The sequence below is a fragment of the Augochlora pura genome, chromosome 10 (assembly GCF_028453695.1).
Source record: "Augochlora pura isolate Apur16 chromosome 10, APUR_v2.2.1, whole genome shotgun sequence".
Lineage (NCBI taxonomy): Eukaryota > Metazoa > Arthropoda > Insecta > Hymenoptera > Halictidae > Augochlora > Augochlora pura.
Genome location: NC_135781.1, coordinates 14912423 through 14931085, shown reverse-complemented (window position 1 = coordinate 14931085; position 18663 = coordinate 14912423). Strand labels below are relative to the sequence as shown.

Sequence of the window (18663 nt, the reverse complement as noted above, 5' to 3'; positions counted from 1 at the left end):
GAATTCTAGTTTTTTGCAGCTTGCTTCTTAATTACAAAAGTGATATCTTAAATGGAACAGGTTATTATTTCAATAGATATTCACTTGTTTTTTGCTTGGTAAATATAGTATGTACTATATGAAAGACTGATTAAAATGTTGATATCAGCACTTGTAGAGTTTCCAAAGTGTCGGTAAAAAAGGTTTAGGGAAGAGACGCTCGTGACGCAACTACAAGACATCAATACTTTACACGGTATTATTTATTCACATCGAAACTATTCTATGGGACAACAGGCTTCGACTTAAGGAGTTTACGTTTTATTTAAACGCAAAATCGCGTGACGGTATAAGCCTGGTCTGACTCATAGTAGAGGTTGTTATGTACGAGGATTGCCATCGCTGTTTCTTAAATAACACGACTGCTTAGTAGTAACAACGGAATTGAATACCAGACAGTACGAGTCGAAAACGTCGACAACTATTTCCCAGTTCGCTTGTGTAAACTCATTCGTGCATTCCTCAGCCGGTCCAAATTTGTGTTGGCACTGTGTGTAACATCTGCTGTTTGGCTTACATCATATTTTACAGTTTCGCAAAGGTCATCGTTATGCTCCTCGTATTTCCAACGCATCAATGAATCCTTTTTTCAACAGCTAATCGCGCCAACCCACTACGATACAACTCTAAATACGATTTTATCAGCTGCGTCGGAGAAAATCTTTCCCCTTTCGACACTGCAATGAATACGTCATTAATATTCTGCATTAATACTACGTGCACTAATTGCTACAGGAAATCGACGAAATGACATTACAATTTAAAGGAGGATTTCTTCTATTGATTTTGAATATTCTTTGAAATTTTTTGTTGGTAAGTGAAACGTTTTATTCTAACAGAGAGTGCGCGAATAAAAAACGTAAATTCAGAATGTTTGAATTAATTGTGAGTAGAAATGGTCGATAATGAGCAGACACGTTAGTCAAGTCCAGTTGAGTAGCACTACCACTTGGCTTTAATTCAAACGCAATTTTTTCGAACGCTAAATGAGGTGCAAGAGAATTCTGATTTGACACCCTGTAATAGAAGGTGTTCACTGTACCGTCGAGTCAAGGTCAGTCTATTTACTGGTCATTGGATTTGTGTTTGTATCAGTTATAATGCCCAACTAATGCAAACATACGATGTCACAATATAAATTATGGCGCGATATAAAACAATTGAAATACATTTATCAATACTTTGTTTACCATATCGAACATATATGATAGAATTATCAAACCAGATTTAAAAATGAAATATTACATTAATACTGAAAGAGTATTGAGTATCGTACATTTTGACTATACAATTTTTATTCTATTTAATGATTTATTTTAATTTTATGAAATCCTCGAGGATTGTAGGGTAGCTGTAAATACTGGCACTTGAATGAGCAGACTCATCTACTTTCTCCATGCGAATGTTTGATTTTCAAAAACTACTTAGTCAAAAACAATGATTGCTGCATAATTCCAAGGAGTCGTAGTCGAATAGTTACGAAAAGGATCAGCGCTTGCTCAAACTCCACAAAGTGGATTTCCACCGAACTTGTTAGAACGATGCATGAAAATGAGGGATCAACGAGAAACTAACTTGGAATTGAAATTTTCAGGAGGACATGGTGTGTCTCTCCTGCACAGCGACTGGCGAAAGGGTTTGCCTCGCAGCCGAGGGTTTCGGTAATAGACACTGCTTCCTCGAGAACATCGCAGACAAGGTAATCGTTGTTAATCAATACAATCAATTTCAAGGACAAGAGGAGACGGAAGCTTAGCGTGGAGATAATTATCAGAAATTCCATTCGGTACAGATCTTGATGGGAATACTGAACCAATTTGTAGATTCGTGACTCTTAACGTACTAAAAAAAAAACATGATTTCCAAAATTTTGTTGTGAAAACCGATAAACTTAAAACGCTCATGAAGATTATGTTGACGTACCATTTCGTCCAGTAGATAAATGATCAAAATGTATAAAAATTTATTTCTAACAAAAATACGAAATTTTCATGAATTCAATAATGAGTTTCATACAATAACATTTCAGATTTTTTGTCAAAACATTACGATAAGTGGTATAATATATGTGCTTTTAAATAATGTGTTTGTAAATAAATCCTTTTCACTCGAGTGGTGACTTTAAGGCACCACTAACGACAAGGATTACATTTTGTTTTGGTTTAATAAATTATTAAGAACTAAAACGTTCTTTGAGTAAACGTAACTAATTTCGTACAAACAAAATGAAAACAGTGAAGAAATGCTTACAACAAACATAGCTTTCAGTATAAATGGTTAAATTATTCTATTCATGTTCTGAAATAAATTCAAGAAAATCATGTTTTGAGTTTGTTAACAGGCAAGTAACCGCGGTGCTATTGTAGTTTTAATATTATCGTTAGCAGGTGTTGATTATTATTACTGTTTTTCTTTATGGTTGTAGAACATACCCCCGGACCTGTCGCAATGCGTATTCGTAATAGAACAAGCGCTCTCGGTGAGAGCGCTGCAGGAACTGGTTACTGCTGCCGGTTCTGAGACGGTAACGTAACACTTCTTTATCACCCAACACTGTGCGTAGAATATCATACATCACCGACATTACCGGTGTAACTCTGCCGAACGAATTCCGCAGTTTTCTCTCTCTCTTTCTCTTTTGTCTCACTATTCGTAACTACATCAACACCACCGGCAATGCGTTTTTTTCTGTGCAGACGTTCGCGTTCTATTTTTACGCGTAATTTTGCACCTTCGCACACTGGCACGTCGCATAAAGAATCGCAACATGTTTTTTGATTCGCGACCGAACTGTCTCTCCTACACGTCATACGGTTGATTTCTTTTAACATGTTGACTGCCATGTGTGGGTGACCCGATTATTTGTACGAACCTGAGAGATACAGGAGGATTCAAAAGGTAGTCATTAGATCGCGAAACTCTACGTTGGTTACGTAATGAATATTATTTTAAAGAATTCGCAAAATCTTTTTAAAAAATCATAAAATACAATCTTAATTACTTTGATTTTCTGAGACCTTTTGTAACTAGTGTTTCTGCAGCCGACATGAGAACAATGGAAGCGTCAAGCAACGAGAGTGACTGTTTTTCAACTTTTTATAGAAAACTGCAACACGAATTCATTTATTTGACAGTTCTCCACAATTCTATTCGAATTTCGCTAATTGTCATTCTGCCGTTTCGATTATTCCAATACTTTTAGCATCAGTCCTCAAGTTCATTTTGAGATTGTCTGAAAATAATTTCAACAGTTATATTTTTCTAATGATTTCAAAGCATTACGAGTCATCTCGCTCCATTTTTTAATTAGAGGTAGCTATGACTTTGCGAAACGTGGACAACTGAGGGTTAAGGAAACGATAAAATGGAGAACTATTACTATTATCGCCGCTTCTAGACGATCTGCATAGGAGTGGGCCATAAAATCTGTTTGAGTACACGTCGAACGCAGGAGGAATTAATCAGCAACGCTGTTGTCCTGTTCGTTTTTTATGTACGATTTTGTCCACTAATTGAAAACGGAACGATGCACTTAGAAAGTAGATACACGCGACTCTCCCGGCCTGTCCACATATTTTTCCCCGCGTTGGCGGCGCTTTTTGCGGACGAGGACAGGAACGATTTTCTGAATGCATCCGCACGCACAACCTTCGACCACTTCGCTCCAAATACAAACCTTCATCCCATAATTGTGGCATGCGTCCATGTAGCAACGTGTAACTAAGGTCACACCACGTATTGTCTTTCGTTATTCGTATTTGTGGGATTACCATGTTTCTCTGAAACAAAACACGCAGAAAAGTATTAATTGAAAGATATAGTTTTATGGAAGTATAAAATAGAATATGGAATATATATATATAAATTTATGCTTCCATATTTATCATTTGAGAAAATCATTTGAGAAAAGAAGAAAACGGAGAAATACGATGGTTCTTCCACTTTGTCTTTGTCTCGCCCATACAGCCCTCGAATCCCAATTTTGTTGCCCACATTTTTGTTCGTTGCGCCGATCGTAAGCGTGTACGCAACCCGTAATCCGCAATGCGAGAATCATCCAGTTACCTATCGAAAGGCACCGTAGGCGTTTTTTTACCACTCCGAACCACCATACTCACTACACTCCATATTCACTACACTACCAACGAACGAGATTCACAACTCTTATGTTTCTCTTTGCAGCAGCAAGAAAGTTTAGTAAGTATACTTTTCGTATTCACTTCAGGTCACCGTTTCTGTTCACGCTTCGGTAACATGGTCTCGCTTGTGTTTCTTTCTCATGTTATCTCTCTTCTGTTGTTTTCTATTACATTTCTCTAGTTCTTCATCATTTTCTGTCTAATTCGTTGATGTTCCACGGCTTTTCTATTACGGATTGCGATCATGCGCTTATTTTACGTTAACGCTCGTCCGTTGCATTTTATGTACTATGTACGTGTATGGTATTGTATGTAATGTATGTAGACACGTCACGCTGTCACTGTTCACGTCCATGATTCTTGCGTTTCTTTTTACGTTCACTCGACTTCTCATGAGCTTCGTATTAATATTGACTCGTCAGCGATACGTTCTTTATGGCCTCCTCTTATCAGTACGCTTATTTCTTTTTATTTGTTTTTCTTTTATTGTTAACCGAGTTTCGATCTGTCAGTATCTTAGGCTAGTGTTGGCCGCGCGACGATCATGTTACATCGTTTTTCCTCGTGATTATAGGGAAAAGGTACCGGGTCCGGACACAGAACTCTACTTTACGGTAACGCGATCTTATTGAGGCACCTGAACAGCGATATGGTAAGAATTTAGTCACGCATCAACGATCCTTTTATACCGGAAATCACTCACTGTTATTCTTCGCAGTATTTGGCTTGTCTGTCGACCAGCTCGTCCAACGACAAGTTGGCTTTCGACGTAGGTCTACAACAACATTCTCAAGGTTGGCCGAAGGAATATTTGCATAGAACTTCCATTTCTCTTTCAATTAACAAACCCTTAACTTTTTTAGCATCTCGCGAGCTTTCCAGGCACCGTCCAGATATACTTTCAACAAAATAAATAAGCACTTAAATGTATTCTCATCTTTCACTAAACAAACTTGTTTTACGAAAATAATGCGTTTAAATTGCATAGAAAGTTGCAGCTATTTTAGTCTGGGATGCTAAAAGGGTTAAGTAGTCTTTCCATATTCGGTGTTCTATACTCCATCCTGTTTGCTATAGGGGAGGCTTGCTGGTGGACGGTTCATCCAGCTTCGAAACAAAGATCCGAGGGTGAGAAGGTCCGAGTGGGAGACGATCTCATTCTAGTGTCCGTGGCCACCGAGAGATACTTGGTAAATAGTCATGTATTTATGCACATACGCAGGAACACATGAAATGAAACTGATTCACAATCGTGTCCGCTTCGTGAGAAATGTCTATATTCTTTATTGGCTTGGTTCCCAAGCGCAATCACTTTGCCAATGATCCATCAAAGTTCCTGTCATGCTACAGATTTCGGCTACCGATCAATGTGTTCAAATGTCTTTCAGCATACCACCAAAGAGAACGACTTGTCGGTGGTGAATGCTTCGTTCCACGTAACCCACTGGTCCGTGCAACCATACGGCACAGGAATCAGCCGGATGAAATATGTCGGTTATGTGTTCGGCGGCGATGTCCTGCGGTTTTTCCATGGCGGCGACGAATGTCTTACTATACCGTCGTCTTGGAGTACAGCACCGAGTCAAAAGTAAACCTTCATTGTATTTATTGATTGTTTCCTTTCCAAGTGTAATCATCAGACTGCGGTTTTGCATGCAGAATACAAATTGTCTTTATTTATTGTAAAACGCGGAAACCACCTCAACATTCATTACGTTTCTCAGTGATTTTAATGAGTTCATCATAATATAATAATATTTTCAAAGTGTTCAAATGTTTCTGCTATTTTACATTCGACCAACTTATTTTTATCATAAGTGCATAAAATTCTTAGTTTAGTAGTTAACTCTACATGTTCGGTGCTTTATTCACTTCACAAAGGGCACGAGGTTTGGTCAGAAAATGTTCCTTTTAATGTGGGGAGAAAATTGTTATCGATTCTGAACGGAGCTCCGACATTCAAGTGCTAAGTTTGACAATTTCTAATATATCATATTCATTGGTTACAGTATAGTGATCTACGAAGGTGGCAGTGTGATGAGTCAAGCACGATCTTTATGGAGGCTGGAGTTAGCAAGAACGAAATGGGCGGGTGGGTTCATCAATTGGCTGCATCCAATGAGGATCAGACACCTGACAACCGGCCGATATCTTGGCGTAAAAGAAAACAACGAACTGTACCTGGTCGATAGGTGGGCACCTATATTTAGAAACGGCCAGCAATCGGATATCGGATATCATTAAATATGCACATACTAACCGAATTTACTTTTCTTGACAGGAACGAAGCAACGATTGAAACTTCGACGTTCTGGCTGAGGCAAGAAAAGGACGACCAAAAAATCGTTCTTGAAGATAAAGACCTTGAAGTCATTGGGATGCCGATTATCAAATATGGTGACTCGACTGTTATCATGCAACATGCTACCACCTGTCTCTGGGTCTCGTACAAGGTGCATCACTATTGAAAAGTGTTTAATCCCTTAAATAATTTGTACCGTCGAAGAATGTGATCCAAGAATGACCTGTATTTTTTCTTTCAAATGCTTGGTAATAACGTATACGTCTTGGATTACGTAAAACATAAACAATAGTGACGGTCTAGTTTGTTACCGGAGTAAGTGTTAATTATGTATTGGGTTCACAGTCGTACGAGACGAAAAAGAAGGGCGTCGGCAAAGTGGAGGAGAAGCAAGCGGTACTTCACGAGGAAGGCAAAATGGACGATGGTCTGGACTTTTCCCGGTCGCAAGAGGAGGAGTCCCGTACAGCTCGCGTGATCAGGAAATGCAGCAGCTTGTTTACTCAGTTCATCACGTGAGTGTCTAACGATCGGGTGTTCTGGATTCGTTCACATAGAAACCTGAAAGTGAATATGGTAGAGGATTGGATGGAACTGTACAGAACCGTTAAAAGGACCGAATATGTTTTAGAGGCCTAGAGACGCTGCAGGTAGATAGAAGAGCGTCTATGTTCTTCCAAAATGTGAATCTGAACGAAATGGTGATGTGTCTAGAAGACTTGATTAATTATTTTGCCCAACCAGAGGACGACATGGGTAAGGATACAATTTTCAATCTTCCTCGTGCTCTAGCGAACATCGAAACTATACTCACGAATATTTACTACCGTTTACAGAGCACGAAGAGAAACAAAACAGATTCCGAGCTTTGAGAAATCGTCAAGATCTGTTCCAAGAGGAGGGCATATTGAATCTGATTCTGGAGGCTATTGACAAAATCAACGTGATCACTTCGCAAGGCTTTCTCGTGGCGCTTTCAGGAGATGAGAGCGGACAGGCCTGGGACCAAATATCCGGTTATCTGTATCAGCTATTGGCCGCAATCATAAAAGGAAATCACACGAACTGCGCGCAATTTGCCAACAGCAATCGTTTGAATTGGCTATTCAGCAGACTGGGTTCGCAAGCGTCTAGCGAAGGCACTGGAATGCTGGATGTACTGCATTGTGTTCTCATCGATTCACCCGAGGCTTTAAACATGATGAGAGTAAGTATTCGACAATTGAAGTGCAAGATCAACGTTGATCTTAAGGAGATCGGAACAACAGCATGTATAAAAACGTTCTCGTTTGCAGGACGAGCATATCAAGGTCATCATCTCACTGCTCGAAAAACATGGAAGGGACCCTAAAGTATTGGACGTTCTCTGTTCACTGTGTGTCGGTAACGGAGTCGCAGTGCGCTCGTCGCAGAACAATATTTGCGACTTCCTTTTACCAGGAAAGAATCTTCTGCTGCAAACCCAGCTGGTGGACCATGTAGCTAGCGTTAGGCCAAACATATTCGTCGGGAGAGTCGAAGGTTCGGCGCTTTACCAGAAATGGTACTTCGAAGTCACCGTCGATCACATCGAGCAGACCACGCACATGATGCCTCACCTAAGAATCGGCTGGGCGAATACTGCTGGGTATGTCTATAACTATCTGTCACGTATGACAGATATTTCACAGAGAATTTCCACAATATCAAAGTCATTTAATCAATGAGGCCAAACCCAGATACTTAAACTTTATTATAGCATCTATCAGCTTAACTCTTCCGCGTTCCAAAAATTTTAATAACATTCAATTTGTTCGAATATATCGTAATAAAAATAAATTTAAAATTCCAGTGAAAAATTAGTGTTATCCATATGTGATCAACGCCGCATTCAACGCGTTAACTTGATTTTGAAATTCATTTGTTATTATAATATATTGGGCAAACCGAATGTCACTAGGATTTTTAGAACACGAATTTGGAACATGAAACTTTCTAGTTTTAACATCGTTAATTAAAATGACTTTGATTTTTTTGGAATTTTTGAAATTAACCTTTCGACTTAACTTTTCAACAATTATTAACTTTTACATTAAGATACATGCCGTACCCTGGCGGTGGCGAAAAGTGGGGCGGTAATGGCGTAGGAGATGATCTCTATTCTTTCGGTTTCGACGGAGCATATTTGTGGACAGGCGGCAGGAAGACCCAGGTGGTGATCAACGCAACAGAGCCTTACATTAGAAAGAGTGATGTGATCGGTTGCGCTCTGGACCTTACCGTGCCTATAATCACGTTCACCTTCAACGGAGCACCCATCTTAGGATCCTTCAGAAACTTCAACTTGGACGGCATGTTCTTTCCTTCGATCAGCTGCTCCTCGAAATTATCCTGTAGATTCCTCTTGGGCGGTGATCACGGTCGTCTGAAGTTTCAGCCCCCGGAAGAGTTCTCACCCCTCGTCGAGAGTCTATTGCCTCAACAGATCTTGTCTCTGGACCCGTGCTTCTACTTCGGGAACATGAACAAAGTGGTGCTGGCTGGACCCTGGATGGTTGAGGACGACACCGCTTTCGTCCCTGCCCCGGTTGACACGTCGATGATCAATCTGCCTTCGTACGTCGAACAGATCAGAGACAAGCTGGCCGAGAACATCCACGAAATGTGGGCCATGAACAAGATCGAGGCTGGCTGGATCTACGGCGAGCACAGGGACGACTTAAGGAAAATTCATCCGTGTATCGTTCAGTTCGAAAAGTTACCAGCCGCGGAGAAGCGTTACGATACTCAGCTGGCTGTGCAGACACTGAAAACGATCTTGGCTCTGGGATACTACATCACCATGGACAAGCCACCTTCCAGGATAAAAACCCTCAGGTTACCGAACGAGCCGTTCCTACAGAGCAGCGGGTACAAGCCAGCTCCTCTCGATCTCACTGCCATCACGCTTACGCCAAAAATGGAGGAACTGGTGGACCAGCTAGCCGAGAACACCCACAACTTGTGGGCCAAGGAGAGGATCAGTCAGGGCTGGACTTATGGTTTGAACGAAGACTCGGAAATGCGGAGAAGTCCCCATCTAGTGCCCTATCCGAAGGTTGACGATGCCATTAAGAAAGCCAATCGTGACACTGCTAGCGAGACTGTCAGGACGTTGCTGGTCTACGGATACATGCTTGATCCGCCTACCGGAGAGCAGCACGAAGGTTCTTAGAATGGCAGTTTTAGTTGAACTGCTGAAAATGCAACCATGTCAATGAACTTTTTCGTTTCGACAGCTTTACTCTTGGAGGCCAGTCGGCTGCGACAATTGTCCTTCAGGACGTATCGAGTGGAGAAACACTACGCGGTGAACAGTGGAAAATGGTACTTCGAGTTCGAGGTTCTAACAGCCGGTCCCATGCGTGTTGGTTGGGCAAAAGCTGATTGCATGCCTGGCAGCATGCTAGGCAGCGACGAGAACACTTGGGCGTTCGACGGTTACAACGTAAGTATTCGGAAAGCAACTAGCCGACTCGCGATTGCCGAGCCCCGATAAAAGTAGACATTGAGTTTAGATGCGATTTCGTGAAACGAATTTGAATGTTGACTGCGATTTACCTACGCGCGGTTCTCGCAGCCGAGTAAATTGAAACGTTCTCAGCGCTCGCGGTAAGACGTGAATAGCGACTAAACTGGTGCATAAATAATTGATACCCATCGTGAACATCAGGTGACTAAAGTACACGCCGGTAGCCACGAGTCGTTCGGCCACAAATATCAAGTGGGCGACGTGGTTGGATGTTTCATTGACGTCGCGGACAGAACGATCAGTAAGAGTACAATTTTTCAACAACCGATCTAGACGGTCCACCAACTTTTTTTGAGTTTTCTCGTCCACCATTGTTGTCTTTGTCTCTATATGTTACGTTCATGTTGACTTGGTTTTCTATTTTCTTTTTCTGTTACTCCGCTCTGTTGTCCTTGTACCCCCCGTGGCGATCGGAACCGATTGCGGGTTCCCTTCGACAGTGTGGCTTAACTTCTCTATCGACGTCGTAGAAATCTGTGGAGATCGTTTCTACATGTACAGTTTACCGACTCAGTGTTGACGCCGATTGTTCTATGTTTCATCCTCATACGACCCCCCCATCGCCCAAATCACGATACCGATGTCGCGCGAGCATTACACACGATAAGATCGCCGAGCGGGCCCGTAGTCGAGAGTAATGCCGTTGAATTTGGTGAAATTTTATTTTAAAGGAGGAAAAAGTATACTCAGGCACAGCCGAAACATTTGGCAAACAATGGCAGGTTGGAGACGTTGTCGGTGTATTCCTGGATCTAATTGACCGAACGATTAGTAAGACGGAATCTTTAAGCGAAAGCTTCAGCTGCCATTACAAGCTACCCACACGTACAATTTGATCGTATGAGATAGACTACTGGATACAGACGCTGTAAAACGTAGCAACACCATTTACGATTCAACGAAAGTCCAAAGTCAGACGAAGCTGTGATCACACGACAATATCGTAGAACGACCGATTTCATTTCGATTTCGATTCTCCGCGATCATGACCGAGATAATCTTAACCCTTGACGGTGCTTTGTAAAAATAGCTTTAAACGCTACTTTCGATATTATTCTATTCGTTCAAGATATTTTGAGAATTCCAAACTAATCGTAGAAACCTGAAGTGCTGTTAAGGGTTAACGAAAACACGTAATTATTAGCTATCCCTAGTTTGTGCAGTCGAGATGAATGTTATTCGCTTGATCGTCTAATTATTGTTCCATCCTGTCATCGCAGCAACGCTTTCGTGCACATTAAATTTCCATCGCACAAGAGTCTCGATATTTTCTCCGAATCATACTCGATCAGATCAGCAATCACGTTTTCTCTTGCCTGTTATTGGTATCCAGTATTCTACTCGGTGTTGTGCCATCAACGCCAGTAGTGCTTCAGTAATTCATAGGGATCATGTTTACTAACCAACGATTCAGACTAAAACCAAATTCGAATCGCTATACACGCCAGGATAATTTGCAAAGTCAAATACAACATCGTCAAAACGTTTGAGCAACGCCGATTGATTCTAAAAGTATTAACATCGGACTAACTTGCTAACCCTTCTGCCCTCACTGTATATTATCCCGTCAATTTTATTCACTTTTTTTTCTTAATCAATTGTTTCAACAACAAATAGATCTGTTTTTTTTTTTTAATTATTTAACACTATGGCTATCTATGCATGCGTAACGTTCTATTCAAATCATTTCTGCACTCGCTTTGCATAGTTCTATGTAGTTGTGTTGTACGTATGTGTCTTAACGATCGTTGCTCGATTCTGATTGCAGTTAATCAGATTTCTAACGCTTCAATGCTGTGCCGTTGAATTCTCCAATCGCTAAATGGAATAACTGTTTGTCTCTTTTTAGCCGAGATTAATTTATATACCTATCTAGCAACTATTTAAATCAAGTGACTACTTGAACGACAGCTGCGTTAATGCGATTTTATGACATCCAGGCTTTTCACTTAACGGAGAACTGCTGATGGACGCACTGGGTGGTGAAACATCTTTCGCCGATGTGCAAGGCGACTGTTTCGTGCCAGCTTTCACACTCGGTGTAGGACAGAAAGCGAAGCTAACTTTTGGGCAAGACGTGAACACTTTGAAATTCTTCACTACGTGTGGTTTACAAGAAGGATACGAACCCTTTTGCGTGTAAGTACTTCGTTAATACATTCCACAAGTACGATCATGTTGATTTTCTTATACACTCACGTCGGTATTTATGTTGACACGTAAGGTTCAATTATGAATGATCAAAAGTAAAATTAATGACGTAAGTGGAAGAGCTTCTTTATTGCGTAGATGCGTTTATTAAAGTTTAACTCCTTGCATTATAATACCGAATCATACTCATGGCGAACATTTTGTACATAATTTAATCAATATGACTGCCAAATAGTTCCTTTAAATTGAAACAAAATTTGAGTGTTTTGTTATGAAAATTTGAGAATAGGAGTAAATAAAGAGAATCAGGAAACAAAAATCCTCTAGTTTTATCAGGAAAATTATTGAAGACAAAAAAGTGATAATCAACGCAGCTTTCAAAGAAATCATAATATAAGGGATTATCAAGCAGAAAAAATACATGAAATGTAAATTCATTCCTTTACAGATAGAAAATTGTATAAAGAAACAAAATGATTAATATAACTGAAAGCGGAAACTAGATTGACATTGTACTTTGATACATCTCTTACGTTATTGTAATTTTTTAGTATAAAGTTTAATATCTTTTAACTCTTATTACTTCTAAGAGGCAACTTGGTTTACTTCCGATTAATTTTTTCAGCGTTTTTCTTCAATGCTTCTATAAATTTTGACGTTGTATATCTTTTGGCGTTTTGTAGGAGACTGCCTATTATAATTCAAAATATACATATAAATGAAATGTACCATTTAAACTTCTTTAGATATAAAAACATACAGATAACTAATTACAAACTTAAAAATACATATTAACTTACTTTCCGATGGCAGAATAATTCAACAATTACATTTTTAATTAAAAAGTATGGAATAATATTAACAGTTCGGTTTCTCCTTCGATACTGATACATTTTCGATCTAAAATAAACAATAAACGCAAACAATAATCAACAAAAGACAAACACCAAATTTAAAACAAAAGAGAGATACACAACAGTGTTATGTAAGAATACCTAAAAATTGAAAGTATCAACATAAATACCGACGCAAGTACATATATGAGCCGTTCAGTGCACACATCGACTAACTCCATAAAACAAAAAGTCGAGAAACGCGATGAAATGATGTACATTGATTTTTAAAATTCCTGTTATAACATAGATTCACATATATAATGTAGAATGAATAAATACAGATATAGCTTTCATTTAACGTATAATTTAATGTATAAAATTAATATTATTTAATGTATAAAATTAACAAGAAAGAATAGCTAAAAAGAAAAAAGGAAAAAGAAAATTTTGCCGTTTAATGGTGTTAATCTTTATTATTCAGGAAAGTTATTATAAATATAAAAAGTTATGACTATACCAAGTGCTTTGACACTTAAATTTAAGATTTTTCAAAAAGTGGAGTTAATCGATGTGTGCACTGGGCGGCTCATATGTAGAACGATTTCCATACGAATACGTTGGGCATTGCAGGAACATGAACCGACTGGTAACTTACTGGTACACAAAAGACCAACCGATCTTCGAGAATACTGATGACATGGCGGACACCAGAATAGATGTAGCCAGGATCCCCGCAGGATCCGACACACCTCCCTGTCTCAAGATTTCTCATAACACGTTCGAGACCATGGAGAAAGCGAACTGGGAGTTCCTTCGATTGTCTCTGCCTGTTATTTGCCTGTCGACGTTCATTTCAGAAAGCGAGAAATTACGTAGGTGGCAGGAGATCAAGATGCGTCAAAATAGGCTATTGTGTGAACAGGTGGAGCAGGTGCAGCAAGCTGTGCCCACGGCACAAATGGAGCAAATGATGAAATCTGGTTTCAGCATGAGTGACATTAAAGGTATTGTACTATTGTAGCGCGAAATTATTGCACTGTTAGCGATCGCATTAGGTAACATATTATATTAATAAGTTTATTACAATTTAGGGTTGCAAAGAAACTACTCTGAAGATGCAGTGGAAGCGGACGAGATCATGAAGGAGTCACCGATTCCGATGCAGAGGAACAAGCCTGTCAGACCTCCCAGGAAAGGTTCTCTTTACGGATCACGAACCGGAAATATGGAGAACATTGGAGAAGTAGACATGAACGGTTACGGTGACATGAATGGAGACGTGAAAGACGACAAAAAGAAACGCGGGCGTTCACCATTTCGGTTAGTATACTGTTTAATCAGTTTTATGACGGATTATTTTTATCATGATTGGATTCTGATATGTGAACCTTCCTAGCGAACATAGCAAAGAGACAGAGGATGGAGAGTAAGTTAAATTGACAAACTCTACTCGTCAGAATTGAAAATTTTATTTTGTAGAATAGCGTCTTGACATTTTGGCTGCGCGTCGCTCGTATGTGGGTGACGAAATTATTTGCTCGGATCTGAAAATTCATTTTTTCGATAATGTATTATATCCTCCTAACTTTATTAGGATCTTTAAAACGTGGAAATGTTCAAAGCGTACTGTCTGTTGCTCGAAAGCAGGTACAGGTTCAGTATACGGCGAAAAGGGGGTAACCCGCTCGTTCCGCCTGAATTACACGCCTGTAATCCCGACTTGTCTACGATCTCCCGAACCTATTGATAAACGAGAAGAGCTGTAAGCTAATTGACGCGAAGAGCAAGGGGAGTCGATTGCTCAATCCACTTAATTACGTCTCTTGTTCAGTGCATAACGTAGCCAATAATAATTAACAGTCTGGAATGAAAAGAAAATGGAAGAGGTTAGATGAAGTGGGCGATTAATTTATCTTATATAAACAACATTTTTATAATATAACACTTTTACCTCAATAATAGATAAGAAATTATTAGTTACCATCGCAATCGTTCCAAAAACTTTCGGTTGTGTTAAAAAGCCGATTTTGTACGTTATAAAATTGTTCATTATACGTTAAACTGCTATTTCGTACAGTTTACGTATTACACACTGTGCAACACGTGATTATTTTCAATTAGTTATTTTATAGTATCTAATATTTATTGTAAATGAATTATGTAATTTCATCATATTAGATAACCGTTTAAAATAGGGAAGGATCAAATGGATAATACGAAGGGATCAAGAGAACTTACCCTACTTCTGCGAAAACATTAACATGGTTGGGTTTGTCAGAATCAGTCTATGCTTGTCTCTTTTGTTTTCGTTTTTTCTGAGCAAAAGACAGTACACGATGTTATACAACTTAACGTTCCAAACCTAATTTGATTAAACGAAGTATAATACTTTAATCTCGTAAATCTTTTAAGGTTTTTGGCGAGGCAGTCAAAGTGTTCAAACATTGAGTCGTCTCATTTTCTTCTCTATTGCGCCTGTACAGTTTTGTCATAAACTCATAAAATCCAGAGGCTACTTATCGGTCACAGTTTGCGCATCGGTATTTGCACCACGATCTTGTGAAACAATATAGTACAACAACCATCACAGTGATGAACCCCTTGCCGTACCATTTTCTTCTCAATTATGATAACTAGATATTTTTCGCTAATAATAATTTCTTAAAGAAAGAAGAAAATTTTTATTTATAGTATGCCTACATTTTTTTTTTTTAATATTTATATGTTATGAAAAAAGGAACAGAATTTTATTCGAATTTGAAAGAACAGAATAACATTTATACCTAACTAGTTATTACTATAAATCTCCATTACGAGTCATACTCGTAAGGGATTAATCTACTTCGGCAAGGAGTTCATCTCAAACGTAGCGTGAAACGATCACAAAAACTGAATCTGTAACAATGATTCCAGATTCTTCTCCCGCAAAGCAAAGTCACCGGACGCGAAATCGAAAACGCCGGAGCCTCCAGTTCGCTCTGACGTCTCCGACATGAGCACCAAAACTCTGTCGATGAACAAAGCAAGTAGCCGGCCTCCTCAAATTCGCATATCAAATGTAACATCTTTTGTTTATTTATTTTTTCAAATATCCAGCATGCCGCTTCTAAAAATTCAGTCATCCTGATGTACGAATAGGAATTAATTCATTGTTTCCGATCACAGATGGACTTGAAAGTGGTACCACCTCAAATCCCAGAACGGAACGCACCGAAAGCGATGTCAGTATTGAGCGGATCTGGCGTCGAATCAATTGGAAATGAAATATACGACGCCGATTGTTTGAAGCTGATGAACGAATACTTCTACGGCGTGCGGATCTTTCCTGGACAGGATCCAACCCACGTTTACGTTGGTTGGGTGACGTCCCAGTACCACCTGCACACAAAAGACTTCAATTTATCTCGCGTGAGAAAGGGTTCGGTGGTTATTACCGACGACTATGACCGACCCGTTGAACAGTACGTATTACTATCTTCTTCTACATATTGAAAGCCTTTGAACGACATAATCCAATTTATTTGGTTTCGAATCATTCCACGACGTTTCTTATCGTTATCGTTACACCTTGTTCCTTTAACAACTTACTTAAAGTACGCTCGATGATTTAATTTTTACATTATCGTTTATATTTAAAAAGCTGTTGTATAGATCGCAAGACACTATTTAATAAAAATTGGCGATACTGTATATACAACAGGTATGCTTTTTAGAACAGAAAAAACTATTTTAGATTTAGAATGAAAATGGTTTCGTGTACAAAAGGCGAATTCTTCAATTCTGCAAATTAAGTTTGTGGTTTCTTTCGAAAAACCAAGATTATGTTATGTAAGATACATATGTAACTATTTCTGTTAGAGTGGACAGACAAAGCTGTTACATGGTGAGAGCAGACGAGCTGTACAACGAGGTGACGCAGGATGCGTCTGGCAAAGGGGCATCTCAAGGAATGTTCGTCGGTTGTTTCGTGGACACGGCAACCGGCTGGGTCTCGTTCACCTGCGAGGGCAAGGAGACCAGCCACAAGTTTAAAATGGAACCAGACACTAAATTGTTCCCTGCCATCTTCGTAGAAGCCACCAGCAAAGAGATCCTCCAAATCGAACTCGGAAGAACATCCACGACGTTACCGTTGTCCGCTGCCGTTTTACAGAATTCCGAACGTCACGTCATACCCCAATTCCCACCTAGGTTGAAAGTCCAGTGCCTGAAACCTCATCAGTGGGCTAGAGTGCCGAACCAGTCGCTTCAAGTGCACGCGTTGAAGTTATCCGATATCAGAGGTTGGTCCATGCTATGCGAAGATGCTATCTCAATGCTGGCTCTGCACATTCCTGAAGAGGACAGGTGCATTGATATCTTGGAACTCATCGAAATGGACAAACTGCTCAGGTAAAATTAATCAAAATACTGCCATATACTGACAGTATGTACGCTATCATACACTCGACCTTTTTATGCAAAGTTTCATTATTTTATAAAAATCAAAGTTCGACAGAAATTCCCTTCACGAATGAAAATATCTATCATTCGAAATAGCTAGTAAAATAGCTAATAGATTAACTAATATTTCTAGAACCATTTCCGTAGGTTGAGAAGGTTGCAGATAAATAGTTACAACACTTCATTATTATCTGTCTACAGCTTCCATGCACACACCTTAACCCTTTACGCGGCTCTGTGCTATCAGTCGAACTACAGAGCAGCTCACGCTTTGTGCCAACACGTCGACCAGAAACAATTACTGTACGCTATTCGAGCGGAATACATGTCCGGGCCCCTGCGACAAGGATTTTACGACTTGCTGATCGCTCTGCATCTGGAATCGCACGCGACAACGATGGAAGTGTGCAAGAACGAATACATCATTCCTCTAGGTAGGTTCAGTTGCTTCGCGCAATGAACAATTGGCGATCAACAGTATCAACTGATAAGATAACTTATTATATTGCATTAATTCGTAGGTCAGGAATTGAAAGACTTGTACGAAACTGAGGAGATGAAGCACAGCCTCAGGTACCTGGAAACGGAGTCAGTGCGACCGCAAATGAAGATGACAGATATCAGGTAAGTAAATCGAATCCAAGCTTAGACATGAACCCTGTGACTAATAGTCGACATCAAGGGAAATTCCTTCCAGCGACCAAACGATCGAGAACATAAGGAGCCTCTACAGCCCGCACTTTCCTCTGGACGTTGTGCGAGATTACGTGATGGAGGCCCTTAACGAGGCCGTCGAGGTCAATCAAGTGCACAATCGAGACCCTATCGGAGGCAGCAATGAGAATCTCTTCTTGTATGTAACACTGCGAAAATACGTGCACGGCTGGGCTATTCTGCATGATTAAAGTCTTCGTCGTCGATATCGCGAGCAGAAGAAGATGCTTCTTCAGGATGAAAAGCGCCGCTTCATGCTATAAGCTGCATACCCCGTTATATTCGTTTTATTCACATAATTTTTGTTTACAGGCCGCTTTTGAAACTCGTTGACAGACTTCTGCTAGTTGGGATGCTTAGGAACGAGGACATCATGAAGCTGCTTATTATGATTCACCCCGAAACTTGGGATCCGACCTTTGACAAAGGTACAATCGATTTGATTTAATTTATAATTTTAGCTAGCAAGTATACCTGCGCTATTATTAC

General features: G+C 39.8%; 1 protein-coding gene across 1 annotated transcript in view; it reads left to right on the top strand.

The window, feature by feature from the left end:
- Positions 1-18663, top strand: part of Ryr (Ryanodine receptor) — a 50380-nt gene that overhangs the window by 14977 nt on the left and 16740 nt on the right. Inside the window, exons 3-28 of the mRNA XM_078193012.1 lie at positions 1634-1738; positions 2465-2563; positions 4753-4830; positions 4897-4972; positions 5256-5368; positions 5567-5766; positions 6188-6370; positions 6460-6631; positions 6826-6995; positions 7112-7236; positions 7317-7687; positions 7776-8107; positions 8557-9665; positions 9738-9946; positions 10172-10271; positions 11971-12169; positions 13648-14021; positions 14109-14337; positions 14414-14443; positions 15931-16075; positions 16183-16478; positions 16876-17409; positions 17662-17894; positions 17982-18084; positions 18143-18313; positions 18487-18602. Coding sequence (XP_078049138.1) covers positions 1634-1738; positions 2465-2563; positions 4753-4830; positions 4897-4972; positions 5256-5368; positions 5567-5766; positions 6188-6370; positions 6460-6631; positions 6826-6995; positions 7112-7236; positions 7317-7687; positions 7776-8107; positions 8557-9665; positions 9738-9946; positions 10172-10271; positions 11971-12169; positions 13648-14021; positions 14109-14337; positions 14414-14443; positions 15931-16075; positions 16183-16478; positions 16876-17409; positions 17662-17894; positions 17982-18084; positions 18143-18313; positions 18487-18602 — 5872 coding nt within the window. The remainder of the gene's footprint in view (positions 1-1633; positions 1739-2464; positions 2564-4752; positions 4831-4896; positions 4973-5255; positions 5369-5566; positions 5767-6187; positions 6371-6459; positions 6632-6825; positions 6996-7111; positions 7237-7316; positions 7688-7775; positions 8108-8556; positions 9666-9737; positions 9947-10171; positions 10272-11970; positions 12170-13647; positions 14022-14108; positions 14338-14413; positions 14444-15930; positions 16076-16182; positions 16479-16875; positions 17410-17661; positions 17895-17981; positions 18085-18142; positions 18314-18486; positions 18603-18663) is intronic.